The sequence below is a fragment of the Nematostella vectensis genome, chromosome 4 (assembly GCF_932526225.1).
Source record: "Nematostella vectensis chromosome 4, jaNemVect1.1, whole genome shotgun sequence".
NCBI lineage: Eukaryota > Metazoa > Cnidaria > Anthozoa > Actiniaria > Edwardsiidae > Nematostella > Nematostella vectensis.
In genome coordinates, this window is record NC_064037.1 from 7,550,960 (window position 1) to 7,567,524 (window position 16,565).

Genomic DNA, 16,565 nt, shown 5'->3' on the forward strand with positions numbered 1-16,565 from the left:
TTCACCGACATACCAGGCAGAATTCCCTGAAGTAGCATTGAACAAAGTAAAAATGTGTGAACTCTTGATCTACCGCTGGCATTTGCGAACTGTTCACCTTCCGATGCTGTATTTTTACGTCCTTAGTAACTACACTTTTAGAAATGAACCATTCCGACATCGCCCAGGGTCTTCTGGGTAAATTTCAATATGGCGTCTAGCTGACAAAGATATCCTTTGAGCCCATACCATACCTGTCAGCTCTCCCGCATTAGGCGGGAGTCTCAATATTGTGGACCCCTTCTCCCGCTCTCCCGCGTTATGCACCAAATCTCCCGCTTTTTAGCGATTTTTATCGGTTCCGAAAAATTATTCTATAGAAAATTTCCCATTTTCCCTTTTTTCTATTAAAATATTCGAAACAACAATTCCCTTGCGACGCGCAATTTATCTAACACCCTCGTGAGATCTATAAGTGGATTTGTTCGCGAGAGCTTTCTATACGGCAAACACCTGCAAGGTTAAAACCACCCCTCCCCAAAAAAATGAATATACCCCACCCCTCTCCCCAAAAAAGTCTCAAGCCTTGAGATTTTCGTAGGTTGACAGGTATGCCATACAATAGTATCTAAATGAACGATATTATTCGTTTTCTTTAAAAAAAAACCTGTTAAAGTAAGAGGATGTCCTTATATGGCAAACGGGCATTTTATCGTTAGGGTAGGGGGTATATTAATTCTTAAATTAAAATCCACAAAAATTCACACTTCAAACCCTAAATGACTTGATTGTATTAAGTTTTTATAACTTCACTTTATATTGCATATAATGGGTTTACATTACTAAGAAGGCCCGTGGCAGTCATTATGTACATTTTGTGACGAAATATTTCCGTCTTGTCTAGTCTTCCAGAACTTTATTACTGCATGGGCTACAACAATTCGGATTGAAAAATATAACCCTGCTGATTTTAGAGCCTTAATTTTTTAAATCGTTATTACTAAAGCTCCATTACTACCTAAGTTTCGCCCAAGAAGCAACTCGCTTTAGACTATTTGCAGCAGCAAATATTGTATTTAGCACCGTGTTAAATAAGGCTTGTACAGTTAAAATCAAGGTTGTCGTGAGGCTACTGTTTTGAAACCATAGCATTAAAAGATTCTCGCGTTAAACCGCTGCCATCTAGTGGTCTTGTACATTATCCACATCCCTTGTGCATGGTTCCTCGCGGATGTTTCGCGCGCATGTTTTTTTTCACAGATAACCGCTGCTTATTAGAGTTATTGCGTCATATGCATATACATACGCTATCGCTTCTCGTGTGCATGGTTTCTCGCGGATGACCGTTGCACACTAGCGCTCTGGTGCTGACGCTACATTGCGCATGATTTCTAGCGAATAACCGCTGCCAGCTAATGCTCTGGTACTGACGTCATACTGCGCATGGTTTTTCACGGATAACCGCAACCCACTAGCGCTCTGGTGCTGACGTCAACGTCATCTGCATGGACTTGAGGTCGTCACGTCTAGTGGATCGCTGCCTCATTCCAGGAATCCAGAAACTCATTACGTTAATAAACTCTCTCTGGAATTTCTTATTAAGCACGACATACAGTATGGGGTTGATGGCCGAGTTTGCATGACAGAGAAAGAAAACGATGGATTCCACGATTGGCGTGTTCTGCACTATCTGGAAGTAGATATCGGAGTGGTAATAGATAATGATATGCATAATGTGAGCGGGGAGCCAGCAGAGCGCAAACACTACGACCACTATGATGAGCATGCGCAGGACTTTCCGCTTCGACGTCTCAGCGTAACGCTTCACATTTGCCGTTGTCACGCCAGGTATCTTACGTGACCACAGTTTTCGCCCAATCAGGACGTAGAGAGTACCAATCACCACAAGGGGGACTATGTAGAGCAAAATGAGCGTCGCCATGAAGTAGGTCCGCGCGAACTCGAATTGCTCCTTTCCATCTCGTGAGATGGTATTCCAGTTCATGTGACATTCCCATACTCCCGACTTTCGACCGAGATTAACCTCAAACAGCACGAGGTAGAGGACGTTAAATAGGGCGGAGACAATCCAGATAAATGAGGTAATCAGCTTGGTGTTACGGATGATTGGCAGGTGTTTAAAGGGGTGGATGATGGCGAAGTAACGGTCCAATGAGATGGCGACTAGCGCGATGATTGACGCGGTGATTGACAGCGTCCCGGAGAAGTTGACCCACTTGCACGTTACTGACCCAATCCAATCACTGATCCACTGTTGCCCGTAGTACAAGAACTTTATCTTGAGAAATATAACGAAACACGACATTAGGGAATAAAAGCAATTGTAAAGTATAAATAATATATTGGCCATCTCCATAACAAAAGGGAATTATTTGATATGCTTGCTTGCGGCTGAAATGTCTTGGAGGATCATCGGGATTCCTGTTTCGTGTGTACTGGAATCTGGGTCGTGCGTACGTCTTTAGTATCTCTTTCCGAGGCGCGTACCCAGATTGGCTGATGGGGGTGCGCATACATAGCTATCATATGGAAAAAGCATAGTATTTGAAGATACCCACTTTTTGGCCGCCAAAGGAAGGGGGACGCGCTTGCGCCTTACGCTTCCTTAGTGTACGCGACTGTTTCCGCTACTCCGAAAAAGTGTGTGCGTCAACTAACTTCTATCTTTTTAAGGACCCAAAGTACACAGAGGAGACAAAAGGGATCACTTGACAAAGTTATGCCTAAATAAACTTTTTAGGACGTATTAACAAACGACGATGCGCAGGCCAATACGCTCATTTGCTGATATCACTGGAATCTTATGCGCTTTCTACCAAAAATGACATAAGGTTTACTACGAAGGAGTCTTCGCTATACCGTCAACTTTTTTCTTGAAGCACATAATAAAATCTAGCGTGCGTGTGCATCGTTGTCGTCCCTTGACAGTCGTAAATATTTTCGCTATTGCGTTAAAAGCACACGGACCCCTTTTTGCTGTTTTTTAGAATGAAAATAATTTAGAATATGTAACAACTTAAACAAATCTAGAATATGTAGCTAGATTAAGTGGAAGAATAAGACTTATTTTCCCGGCAGGTTAGCCTTGCGCACACTTGTTGTGACGCTATGTATACAAAAAATAGAAAATATTTCAATAAAACATTCCCATAGTAATCATAGAACGAGTCTAACCATTTGAAGGGACTGACAATGCCACAAATGTACCATAAGTTACCGACAAACTTAAATAGAATAGCTTAAATAGAAACGCTTTTATATAGAAATCGCTTAGTCTGGACATTTGGAGACAGTTTGACAATAACAAACTCATTTACTTCTTCCCACACAGCTATAAGCAAACGATCTCATGGCTATCACTTGAGTTAAGCTGCACAAATTGTTTCTAGGGATTGCGTCGAGATGATAAGAGGATTACGCGGCTGTATAAAGGATAATAGGATATACGTCTGCTTAGAGATGTTTTCTGGTGCGTCTTGTGAAAATGACTAAGTAATCGCGGAAAACTTTGAGTAGGCAAAAGCAGATGTACCCTTAGATGTTGGCATTAGCAGTCTCGTCGGCACGTAGCCTGGATCGCACCAATATCAGCACATCCTGTACAATGTGTTCACTAATGCATCAATAATCTTTATCAAAGCTGTATTGACAGTTAGCCGCGAAAAGCGAGTGCACAACCAAAGATAAAACTTGACTAGTATATGTCTTTATTCACTTTGATGACAATAATTTGCTGTTTATTTATAAGACGGAATTATGAACATATACTGTATATTCTAATATAAATGACCTTTGCAAAGCGAGGTTGATATTGTAATTTTACTATTGAACGATATCAGACGGTAGTCGAGGGCGGTGGGCAAAATGATTACAAACGTGTGTAGGCGGCCAAGAATCACGCACGCGCGTTAAACACGCGACTTGTCACGTGACAATACAATCCGACACGTGATATTGACAACTCGCATAAAGGCATTAACGCGTTATGATCACGCATGAGAATGACACACAGGTGAAACAATAACACGAGCATATCACACCACATTTGACACTGTCCCTCGCACGAATAGCACGTGTTATGCGCACTTGAATCACACACATGATACAATCACGTTTTACGAATCACACACGCGTGAATCGATAGCACGCACTCGCGATGATCATGCACATTAATCAAAGGATCACATGCACGCGTCATCATCACGCATCCGTGTCACGCGCACGCGCCATAATCACAAACACAAACCACGCACACGAATCCCGTACACGATCACACACAGTTACCTGTAGCGGCATGACCATGACAGAGACGAGTAGATCTGCGATGGCCATGTTCACGATAAGGAAATTGAAGGTAGTTTTCATGTACGCGCGAGTCGCCACGATGTGTATCACTATCGCGTTCCCGAAAAAGGCGATGAAGGTGATGATGGCGTAAGCGGCTGTCATCTCACCCGCGATGACCTTGTGGCTGGTGGCGGTCGTTTGGGACAGGTTTGCACTAGGAGCTGAGGAGAAGAATGTGCGCAAATTCTCACCAAGAAATATCGAGAGGCAATAGAGCACATGAAATACGTGTAATAATCAACATAGCTGATCCTCACAGTTTATTATCCTACTAGTATAAGAAAATTCTGACCTACTTATTAGAATAAAGGTTCAATTTATTAAAACATTGCTTCGAACTAAACAAATCGGCACCCCGACACCGTATTTTTTACCTCTGTTCTTACTGAACGGCAACTAAAGTGTGCATGGAGGTAATAAGTGTTTATTTTTTTAGGGGTCCGGTATCCATCAAATCGCGCGCTCTGATTGGCTCTCGTGAGGTCCGGTATCCTACGATACGGACCCCAAGATACCGGACCGCTCACCTTCAAAGCTCGAAATAATGAGTCGATTTGAAAAATGACCATCGAAAAATGGCTTAACTTAATTTCATAGAGCTTTATATTAAAACGGCATAGCTATATTTCTCTATAACTTATTGTCGGCGAAGCTTTGTGTCAGTTGGAAAATTGGTGTGAACAAACATGGGACCGTGGGAATAAGGTTGATAATATTAGGCAGTAGTGTCCGAGCTTTAGCTTTACGCACGTTATCAGAAGAATATTATATTCACATAATATACACTGCATAATGTTAGTGTAAGAGTGGATCTTTGCGCATCACGATATTAAGGAGTATACATTAATCTCTTCTTGATGGACCAGAGTCACATAACGTAAAGTCCATAATAGTGGTGGAGCTTTGCGCACGACCATAACACGTATTATTTATTAATCTCCCCATGATTGTCATGAAGTCATGTGCATAATGGTAGTGCAGGGACTACTTTTGCGCATCATCAGGGGTACCTTAAATGATCTAATAAACCCACCCTATCTAAAGAACGCCTCCTATCTAAAGAACGCCCCCCCCCCCCCCCTAAGTTTACAAGTTTGTATTGAACGCTTTCTCTAACAAACGCTCCAACCCCAACCCCTCTATTTTAGCCCCCTACCCTCCCTATTGTTTGCAAAATTCCGTTCCAATTGAAGCCCGTTTAGTAGCCCCTTCCAAGCGTGCAATCGATCTGATCTTTGGCTAACACAATCACCTATGCTTCTAGTTTGCAAATTTTGAAATAGAATTTAGATATTAATAATTGGCGAGGCGTACAACGTGCAAATGAAATCGCAGTTTTTGCATGGGGGTTTGGTAGTAAATCTAAAAAACTGTAGTTGCAAACCACTCAATTTGCGTCTTATATGATAAACGGACAACCGAATCGATTCCTTGGAAATATGGAAGAGTAAGTTAGAAGTAGATAGATGAGCGTCACCTAACGAATAGTGTATATTTGAAGTGGAGGGGTGGAGCTTTGAGCACGTTCATAAGAACTATACCAGTAAACATTAACGAATGCTTAACGAATGCTTACGGCGGTGTAGGAAGCGTATTTAAGAGTGTGTACATGGGGGAGTATTCAAGCCACCCACCCGCCTTTAAACTGATGCTATATGAGCGCTATGCAGTTACTCTCATAACTGAGGCATCATTATTACATCATTGTTAAGGGGGAGGTAAAAGCGAAAATTATATTACATGACGTCATAAGAGAAGAAGATCGAATCAGGCGCCCGCAAGGGTCCGCAGCAAAAAGAAATATAAGCTTATATCCTTATTTTTAAAGTGTCGTATTTTGATATATAGAAATTTAATGAAAACAGATTTTCAATTACACGAAAATAAATTGCGTGCAAAACCGAATTTACACGATACATATTTAAAATCAAATTTGAAAATAATTCATTATTTCCACTTCTGCACATAGCCGCCTTACAGAAGCAATTAAGTAGCTTCTTAACCTCTTCGTTTAATTAGTTATTTAATTCATTTTATGTATTGTGCGAATTTTTACACTTACAAATACGCAAAAAGCGCCTACAAATTCTTAGATAAACAAAAAGAGAAAATTTTTAAGGAAGAAATCCTTATTGATTATCGACTGCGTTTGTATATAGTATGATTAGAAGAAAGTCTAATATTTCACGATTTCAATATTAAAAGAAAAAAGGGCTAATCCGAAGTCTTCAAGGAAACTGAATGCATAAGCGGCTTAGGTAGCGCATTAAGATATCCGCGAAAACCGCAATCTGTGCCTAACAAAGTTTAACCCGGTTGACGATTGAAAAGAGAATCTTTATTCCTATTAACAGCTTGTTCTGTTCTTTCTTTATCAGTAGAATTCAAAAACAAGCTAGTAAACTCCTTTAGGATATAAACCTATTTTTTTCAAAATGATTAATTGTTATTTTTCATTAACGTCCACTGTTGGATTAATAGCTTCTTTTACAGGTGTGAAGTAGAAACTACAAAATTAAGGACCTGTAAATTCGAGTGCATTTTCTATTTGAAAATCCAAATCACATACCTCCTGTGGTGTTAAGCAGCATTTTCCTTGGTTTAATAAAGACTTCCTCGTATATTCTTGTCTTTTCTTTCTTTTGTGTTTACTCTCGTAGAATTTCCCGTGAGCTCACAATTAGTGTAAGGCGAGTGCATTTTCTATTTGAAAATCCAAATCACATACCTCCTGTGGTGTTAAGCAGCATTTTCCTTGTTTTAATAAAGACTTCCTCGTATATTCTTGTCTTTTCTTTCTTTTGTGTTTACTCTCGTAGAATTTCCCGTGAGTTCACAATTAGTGTAAGGCGTCCATCTAAGCAGAAGGGTCAATAGAAGTCTTTCGGAATCCTTCACCACGCTCTACCGAGAAACACAAATAATAACGCATAAATACGCCGAGAACTTCCGCACAGAAATAAACAGAGCGTCGCCCTAAAGTTCTTATTGAATTCGTGTCTACGTCTCGAGGAATGTCTCCCCGTGTGCATAACTGGGATTAACCTAAATTTCTGTCACAGTTCTGCCTGCTTTGGCTAAGTCTTTTTGTCTAAGTCTCGCAAGCAAGCTGGTGCCATCTAAGCTCGGTTCACTAAAGCTGCCGCTTACATCATAGAAAACTCGCACCCGTCAATTCAAATCCATTTCTGACCGATATTGCTCTAACATCAAGACTCAATTCAGCTTCCCATGCTAAATCAGTTATTAAACTGCACTCTTGAGTGGCTCGGTCTTGCTAAAACTGCATGTAACTATGGAAACCCTGACACTAAGACAGCCCCTCAGTCGAGATAGCTTTACAAGATCCTCTTAGGCCTTAGGATTCATGAAAGATAGATGAATAAATGATCAATATATAAGCGCATCTTCAGTCCCTCCTCCAGCCCTCCTCCACAGTTATCTTTCAGGAGTGCCCCATTTGCACGTTACTAGTGACGTCATTGCTTTTAAGCACCACTTTGCAGGAGGGAGCAAGCAACTTTCGTCATAACAACAGACCGTTAAAGAAACAATTAACTTTTTTGTCCACGATACAAGTACGATCGATATAGCGCCCCATACATCGATTAATTCAAGTCATTTGGTAATTCGGACGAGAAAATTAGATTACGTTTCATTTCTATCAATATATTACGTTCCATTCAGTATGGTTAATTTGGAATTTCCTTCTTCGCTATACGTCTAATGCGTTGAAACTCGAGCTAATAGCAAGACGGAAGTTAGATATTTGGAACACTTTTTGGCCGAGTGGTTTATTTGAACAGAAACTGTCTGCTTCAAAATCAAGCAAATTTAAAAAAAACGCTTTCACTCGTTCAGCTCTTACAAAAAAGCTGGTGTGGGTCATTTTCACCACAATTTTCATCCTCAATCATCCTAATGTACGAAAAAAGAGTAAAATTATTGTTTTAAATGGAAGCTGTAGATGATTCTGCATTTCTGAACCCGTCTGCAAACACGCGCAGCTTTCACCGCAAAATCGGAAACAGGTCTTTTGTATAGATGGCATTTTTACATTTCTTAATTGTAGTCTACTTTTAAAGGTGTCAAAAAAAAGAAACCATTGCCATTTAGGGGAGTGTTTGCCTGATATATATTTATTTAGAATCATCGCCAGAAATGGGAAACAGATGATGACACACAAGGCGAAGGTCATTGCCCCCCCCCTCCTTATGATCTTTAAATTAATTTTAGGACCTATTAGTCTAGATTTTTTGTCACTGAAGCCCCCTACTTATTCAAAGATCCGAATTCGGCCCTTATTTATAGTGTATCAAAAAAGAGAATATATAATAATAAAGAGAATACACGAGCGCATACCTAATGAAGATTATATTAGCCCGTGCAACTCCCGTCGGCAATTCCAGACTATGCGCCAGTATGACCAAGAACAAAACGCCCAGTAAAATAATGGTATAAAAACTGATAAAGCCATAAAACAAAGTATTGATAAGTGATAGAAAAAAAAAAGAAAAAATCTGAGTACATTAGCCCTGAGGATCGAACCTCGCCAAATCAGATCAAAAATCTATCATACTTCCATGCAATCGCTGAAACGCCGTATGGCAGCTAAAGCTTTACGGCTATAGGACGAAGATCTCGACCCCAGTACCGCTATCTATCGAACTGTACTGAGGCAATAACCAGGATCCCAGTCTTTGTCGGTTACGCCACGCACGGCTCGGTGAGATGTAGAGTGAAAAATGTCGGGGTCTTTTTTGCGCTAGCGTCTCTTCGGAATTAGTGTGTTGCTATATTGATGTAGTGATGTTGTCATCATGTGCAGCAGGCTGTTACGCAAGTTCTTATGGCCGCTTTTAGCATTTTGTTCTTCTTTGTTATGTCATGCACGTGACATTTTTTTCGTTCAGGTTCAGAAATGAAAAAAAAAAAAAGAACTATGCCGAAATGGTCGTGTTCTCGACATCGACAAATTTAAAATTTGAAATTAAGCGATTATGTACCCATCCTTTAAATATCGAAACTAATATGATGAAAATATATGCATATCGGCTTACGCAAACCTGTTGTATACAATAATATTTTGTACAATAGTTAGATATTGCACAGTGATATATCTGCCTATTATCAATTGACTACATTTGGTATGGATATTTCGAAACACATTTAACATTAACCAAAGAGAACAAATACAACTACCAACTCAGGAAAGATCGATAATTGTTGGCTTCGAAGTTCGAGACTTATTTGGAGTCAGCCCGATTGGATGTTCGACTTATTAGGAGTCAGCCCGATTGGATGTTCGACATGTTTGGAATTAGCCTGATTTGATGTTCGACTCATTGGGAGTCAGCCCGATTGGATGTTCGACTTATTAGTTGCATCCCGATTAGATGTTCGACTTATTAGGAGTCAGCCCGATTGGACGTCCTATTTATCAGGAGTCGTCCCGATTGGATGTTCGACTTATTAGAAGTCATCCCGATTGGATGTTCGACTTATCGGATCCCAGATCGCTCGTGGGCAAAAATGGAAGAGCGTCTCCTTTTCGCCTATAGTCATTTTGATATAAATATGAGATATCTGTTAGTACGTTTGAAAGCAGCTTTTGTTGATCAAACTTAAGTTACATAAGGATAAAAAATAATCACTATGCACTTGATTTGCTGATATCGTAAAGTAATCCAGCAATGGAAAACAAATGCTCCCTGAATGGCGCTCATTATCACTTTTGTATTAGCACAGGGCTTATGACTAAAACGATATCAGAGATGGATGGGTCAAGGCCGTTAATGCGACCGGCAGGCTTGTTTAGACGGAGAGTACACATCTTAAAAAGAGATCAAGAGAAATCACTGGAAATCAAGATTTAAGGTAATTCCCTTGAGTTGCACTGCGCACCCCTTCTGCGTATAGTGGCGCGCGCTGTTTGTTCGAATTTTCCGGTATTAAGTGCGCGCGCGCCACAGTTGTACAAGAAAACAAAGCAAAAGGCGCGCGTTTTTTTACTTAGAATCGCTTTGACAGAAAAACGAAGTCAGTTACCCCCATTTTTTATTTGCTCAAATAGTTAAATATATACGGAAAAATGATATACTGAAAGAAGAAAAAAAAGTTGGGTTGTAAAAGTTTTGTTATTTCTCTTAAAAGCCGTAAAAATACTTCAAAATGGCGCTTTTTACCGTATAAATAGTGGCGAAAACAATGTCTTTCAGTGCGGTCTCTTAAAATGTGATACGGGGTATTGTTTAGGAGATCGGATTTTGGCAGCTCGACAAACAGAACTAATTTTCTAAAGACTATAGGCACTCTTTTTGAAAACTAAGAGTTGGGATTTTTCCTTGCGCGATCAGTAAAAACGCGTCAACTCTACGCCCCTCTGTTGTGAAAACGAGGTCGGTACCCCCATTTTTTTATTACATTTTTTGAAAGCCCTTAACTTCAATATTGTTTATGCCAAGTTTTAAAAAATTCTGGGTTGTAGAACTATTTCAAGGGAATTACCTTAAGAGGGTATACCCTCATAATCAAAGCGCACACATTTGTCAAGAAAACTGGGGCGAGCGTGGAGTGGGCTTCTCGCGAAAACAACAAACAAAGGGGGCGTGCCTAAACTATAAAAGCTAAACGCACGAGGCATTCAATTCTCAAATAAGGGAAAAGCCGAGCATGTGGTTGTTATTGATAAAACGCTAGCCATTCTTTTTATAGTTGCTGTTGTTGTTTGTGCATTTATTTGATAACTGGCACTATTTTACTTTCCTTCAGAATTGCTTGTCAATTCCTTTCAATTCATAATGTATCATGCAGTTTTCTAATTTAGATAACGAATTTTTTCCCATTAAATTTATAGCATATTACACGTCTTAATTCCAAAATGTACACTTGATATATTCACACGATCATCACCACAAAGTGATGCAGTGCATGGTTAATGAATTACTTTAGAACCTTGGTTTAGATGCGAGTTACCCAATATTGTAGCGTTACCACGGTGTAATATCTATTAAAAGTGATATTTACAAAAAGAGGCGATTGATGTACAATAGCTGCCATTCCCTGGAAAAGTTGTCGTTATAGCTTTGATATCTTTCGTCATATAATTTGCGCGTGTATGCTACTTAAAACACACTTTTATTAAATAAATGGAGGAAAACTGTTACCATGCTCCGCATTTTTAGTTTTTCCCCTATTCATCAAGCTCTTGCGTATAGAATTTAGATAAACAAAGGCAGAATTTCAAATGGGCTTTAAAAGGCGTTCGTCCTTAACATGATTTTATGCCACTTCCAGCCTCGAAAGATAAAATATATATGAATAAATAAATAAATGGCGCAACATCTAATGTCATCATCATAAATTCGGCTTATCCCCGATTTCCAGGTTTACTCTACCCAAAGGTCATGCAAAATTCCGTTACCTTAAAATGAGTAAAACACATGTAAAACCTTTTCTTGACTGTCCTAAAGAACTATGTCCAAGGAAAAAGATTTCGCCTGACGAGTTGTATACCACTCGCCAAAAAGAAGTCACCTTTTGAATGGAATATCCTTTTTGTAATAAAATAAGCAGAACACTATTTTCTAGTAAACATTTCCCAACCAGCTTACCTTCTGAGCTTGATTAAAACATAAAACTCTGAAGAAAAACAGCAGCGTATGAATTATCTAGGCGGGGGAGATGAAGGGAGTCGAGAAAAGAGCGCTAAGACGCGACAGCTTCTAATAAATTTTGACGAGAGATGGCAGAGAAGAAGCGGTGTCTTCAAGACCAAGACACACACCCAGATAGATTAAGACCTCGGTGGGAAGCGCTCACCGCTCTGTGATAAATACATAATACCAATAAAGCTGATAATAGTTAGCGATTCGCGCTATTTTCGCCTAGGGCGAGATGTAACGATAACAGTAGCCCATAGCGGATTTCAAACCGGAGGAGGAGATTCAAAAGTAGGTTTATTTCTGTTGCTCGATGATATTTTATTATCGCTCACTTGTAATTGCTCCTTGGTAAAACGGATGTTCAGTGGCCTACAATTGAAGTGGACATTTTCAAGAGATAATGAGTACGGAGAAGTGCAGAGGAAATTTGATTAAAAAAGTTATTGTTGTTGTAAAAAAGCTGATAAAAAAGACGATGGGGCTTATTTTGAGGTTGTTTTTTGTGGTTTTTGTTTATACTTCATGTAATGACAGGTAAAGGCACTCTTTTTGTATACGCCGTTAGAGAAACGCTCAAGATCGTTATTTTTCATTCACAGAGTCGACAAATCTAATTCTACACAGCACGAAATGCTTGATGATGACGTGAGCTCTGTGCTAAAACCCGAGGGGATCGCGTATTTTCAATTCTGCCGGAAAGTACTCAAAAGATGTTTCCATAGATAAACTAACCTGTTAAGCACATGAGACAAATAAAAGCAGCTTTAAGGATACTGCAACCATGACGAATCGTATTTACATTAAGAAAGCAGAGAATCTATAAGGTCGTCTTGATACTTTTGCTTTTGAAACATTACGTGCAAAGCGTTTTATAAAGCGTTGATTTGTTTGTGTGCACAGTTGCAAATCCAATTAGGGAAAGGAACAAGAACATTTTACCGGTTTGTTTTGCGAGACAAGTAACATTTAACAGATACACGTCTAGCTATGATACTTACCTCGTTACGACAACGCTAGAGATGACAAATAAAACTGGTATTCAAGTTGGTTTGAGCGTAACCGCGCACTTGTCTTCGTTTTCGGCCTCGCGCGTTTCTCGACGCGCCAAATCTAACACTTTCGTGACCGACGTTGGGTTGTATCTCAATTAGCACATAGGGAACACAAATAAATTGTTTACCTAAAGATAACCATGAAATGATTTACTTGATGTTGAGGGGTACTCTTCTGTTCCCTTGTGCGCTTTACGAAATGCGCTTTTAAAGATCTCTGCTCTCTCGATGAAACACCGTTATGCACCTCGTTATATATACAGCAGATCAATGCAAGCCGTATCGATAGCATGTTACGCGCAATAACGCATTTAGTGGTTATTCAATATCTATTCGATAAACTTTGTGCCTTTGCGGTCAAACTACGTGTTCCAGCGTGTCTTAAGAACTCCATATAAACTATTCTTAAAACCTTTTGTATTAGAATGCTGACCACCAAGCTAAGTGTCATGTTTTGTCTAGTCATATCCAGAATACTTATATCTGCCGTTTCTTGTAATTACAAATTGGATACGATTCACACTTTTTCGCTGACTAATTGCTTAGAAGAGCTCACTTGTTTTAGAAGAACCCTATGATTGTGTTCCATATTAGTCTAGTTTATTTCGGTTATGACGGTATAACCTGAAGTACATACGAAAATCTGGCGTATATGCGATCTATGATAACTTGGTGGCCTTTTTAGATGTCAGAATAGAATAAAAGCCGAACCAAAATTTCCAGTTTGAAAAGTTTTCTAGGAGAATTCCTGTGTTTGCTTCTCTCCTTTCTGAAGACAAACAACCAAAGAACATACAAAAACAATAACATGCGCTTACTACTCTACGCCTTAGCCGACCATCTTAAAAAATACCCTTATAATCATCCTCTTAGCTCGTATATAACAACAAACACTAGCTTAGTCTTACCAAGATTTCGTAAGAATAAGAGATGAGCTAGACCCACTTGGCAAACCCGCTCACATTTGCCGACCCGAGTTGATAATAGAAGGCGAGTAGTGTAACCTGAGCCCTCCCATGCGGGGAATGCATTGTTCACTCTTCACTGTACAAAGACTAAATGATAAGGTGGTGTTATATTGGATGGGCTTCATCAGTTTCCGCACCTGTCAAAGTAACATTCACTGAGGAAAGTTTCCGTATCCAAGCACAGGCCTGCACGCAGACAGTGCAAATCACGTCTTTCTTCGTAGAGTTTACGCAGTCCTTTACAAGATAAACAATCAAAGGATGGATGTAAGAAGTGTGGCACTTTGAAGAGGTTAAATAAAAAGTTAAAATGCGTCTAAGGAGCTAGTTGTCACTGTGATTTATAATGGGATGTGATATGAGCGAAAACTATGCAGAGATATGGGTCAAAAGTGCTCCACGTTTCGGTCATTTTGACAAGCTGCAAAAATGTCACTTGACAATTATCCAGTGTGTCACTCTTCAGCTTTCAGTAATACCATTTATAGTTACTAAAATATTTCCCAGAACACAGGGAATAGTTAATCAGCCGAGAGCATATCTCGCGTGACTTGTATTCTGGCGCCAAAGTTTATATTTGCCCCTCAGATACACATAAAAGGTCTCCGGTATTCAATTAATGGCGCTTGAAAGACGTTATAACGGGCACAGGTTTAAGAGGAAAGGGATTTCCATTATCTCTACCGTTATCGCTTTCCGTCACTTTTCAAACTGGAGATAATTCCTTTAAGAGCGGAATGGTCAATAAAGCAGGCGCCAAACTAACTTGCGTTAATGTGCATTCCACGCACAAGTGAATATCACCCGAGTTATACGCCCCTGGAAACGAAAGCCGGCGCACTGTCGCCGGTACTTGATCGTGGTTATTTCCTCTTTGGAAACACAATTAAAAACGCGAAGTTAGTTGGCGCTTGGATATACCGCAAGAATTTGGGGTAGTTTGAAATATTAGTGACTGTTATCTTTTGTAATAATACCGCATCTATCTTTAGTTAAAGACGTGATTTTCGGGCGTCCCTTTTCATAACGCTGGAATTCCTTTTTTCTTTCAAGGGAAATAACTAAAAAGAAAATCGGTAAACCATGGCAAACCGCAAAAACAGTCCAGTGTTATTAAACACAACAGTTTTTATTGATTGGCACTTGAAATTCGCATTAGCTGACGATATTAAAGATAATAATTTTAGTCGCCAAAAATAGAAGCACTTGCACCTGAAATATGTCTATTCTGTTTCTTCCGGAGAAAAACATTAGTTCAACTATGGCAGTATAAGGAGTGATCTGATGTAGCTAAGCTCTCAAACTGACGCACAATTTGCAAAGAGCCTCTAAGTCTTGTCCCAGCCCACACGGTTAACAAATTTCAAAATTGTAAGCCGTACACCGCTACTCGTCAACCACGACATCACTATTGGATTCAGCAGCTCATGAAAATTTTTCATTTTCTCGAAATATTTACATCGCGATCATGACGATTGAGGGTGTTAGTGTTGTTTAGGGTGTTAGTGCTGTTGTCACGCTCACTACATTCTCTCGGAAATACTATGTTTCAAACCATCAGAACATGTGACTGCGCACAAACTAATTAACTCCAGGAAACGTTTACTCAAACGCAAAGTCTTTAAGTGTCGTGTCGTGTATTAATTCAAGACAGGCGTCATATATCTCCGTAATTTAGAATATAACGCCTTCGCAATGGCAATGAAACAAACAATTGCCTCTTCTTCATATGATGACGTGAAGTGGATCTCCAAAAGCTCTTTATCCAAAAGGTGTGCGGGTTTATGGTGAGGTGATGGGGGGGGGACTAAGGACACCTCGTTGTTTTAATATCTGAATCGTGGGAAATGTAACAAAAAGGAAGACTTAACAACTTAAGAGACGATAACCGAGCCTGGCTTATTATATGATTGACAAAGGCTTTCAAACAAGTCAAAATCAAAAATGTGTATCACAATGTGAATGCCATTAGCAAGTGTGTCGAGAGATCCATTCTATAGAAAGGAATCCAAAAGGAAAACTATCAGTCACCTGGTCACATCGCTATAAGCTAAGGTGTCACGAAAACTATTTTGGAGAACATTCCCCATTCCATCCTTACATACCAGCCAAATGCTTGTATACACCAGGGGCGAAGCCGGAGGCCCAGGGGGGCGGGTTTTTCCCTATACCCCCCCCCCCCTTTACTGGTCCAATAAAGCTATTACGTCTTAGTCGTTAGAAACGAATGTTCTTGAGAAATCACTTTGCCCCTCCACCCCCCCCCCCTAAGGAAAATTCCTGGATACTACTACGCCTGTGATCATGATCATGAGGAGAAAAAGGGGTGCGTTTACCGTGCTCTCCTCGGCAAGTTTAGTTCTAAAAATAAAGGTGTTTCGGAGGCTTTTCAAGGAAATATATTATCTATCTTGAAAATTTTGAAAATGTTTATTTAGTGACATTATGGGTTTTGATATCATGTGAAGGAAAATATGGGATTTCAAGGTTTTAGAAATAGATTATTATAAGAGCAAGGTTTGAATAATGCGGAG

At 39.7% G+C, this 16,565-nt stretch overlaps 1 protein-coding gene and 1 long non-coding RNA gene across 7 annotated transcripts; one reads left to right on the top strand and one right to left on the bottom strand.

Annotated features, from left to right (window-relative positions):
* Window positions 1-752: 752 nt before the first annotated feature.
* LOC5519713 (substance-P receptor) lies at window positions 753-14,585 on the bottom strand. Of its 6 annotated transcripts, none has more exons than XM_032364539.2 (4): window positions 14,169-14,585; window positions 7,076-7,251; window positions 4,285-4,508; window positions 753-2,278 (listed from the first exon to the last, which is right to left on the bottom strand). In XM_032364539.2, exons 2-4 carry the CDS (start codon window positions 7,095-7,097, stop codon window positions 1,451-1,453), a joined length of 1,074 nt encoding a protein of 357 aa, XP_032220430.1. In that variant the 5' UTR covers window positions 7,098-7,251; window positions 14,169-14,585; the 3' UTR covers window positions 753-1,450. The 6 variants fall into 6 exon arrangements, with proteins under 6 accessions (XP_032220430.1, XP_032220428.1, XP_032220432.1 ...); XM_032364537.2 differs by lacking the exon at window positions 14,169-14,585 and adding an exon at window positions 13,972-14,126; XM_032364541.2 differs by lacking the exon at window positions 14,169-14,585 and adding an exon at window positions 13,010-13,424.
* Window positions 12,190-12,790, top strand: LOC116603407. Its single transcript, XR_004290594.2, has 2 exons — window positions 12,190-12,299; window positions 12,611-12,790. It is a non-coding gene; the product is annotated as an uncharacterized LOC116603407 (long non-coding RNA).
* Window positions 14,586-16,565: the final 1,980 nt, after the last annotated feature.

What these genes read in the sequence shown, in the direction of transcription:
- LOC5519713 (XM_032364539.2), bottom strand. Translation starts at nt 7,097, where the DNA reads ATGCTGCTTAACACCACAGGAG. An exon ending in GCTGCTTAACACCACAGGAG is followed by an intron (nt 4,509 to 7,075) that starts GTATGTGATTTG and finishes TCTTCTCCTCAG; the next exon opens with CTCCTAGTGCAAACCTGTCC. An exon ending in TCATGGTCATGCCGCTACAG is followed by an intron (nt 2,279 to 4,284) that starts GTAACTGTGTGT and finishes ATATTTCTCAAG; the next exon opens with ATAAAGTTCTTGTACTACGG.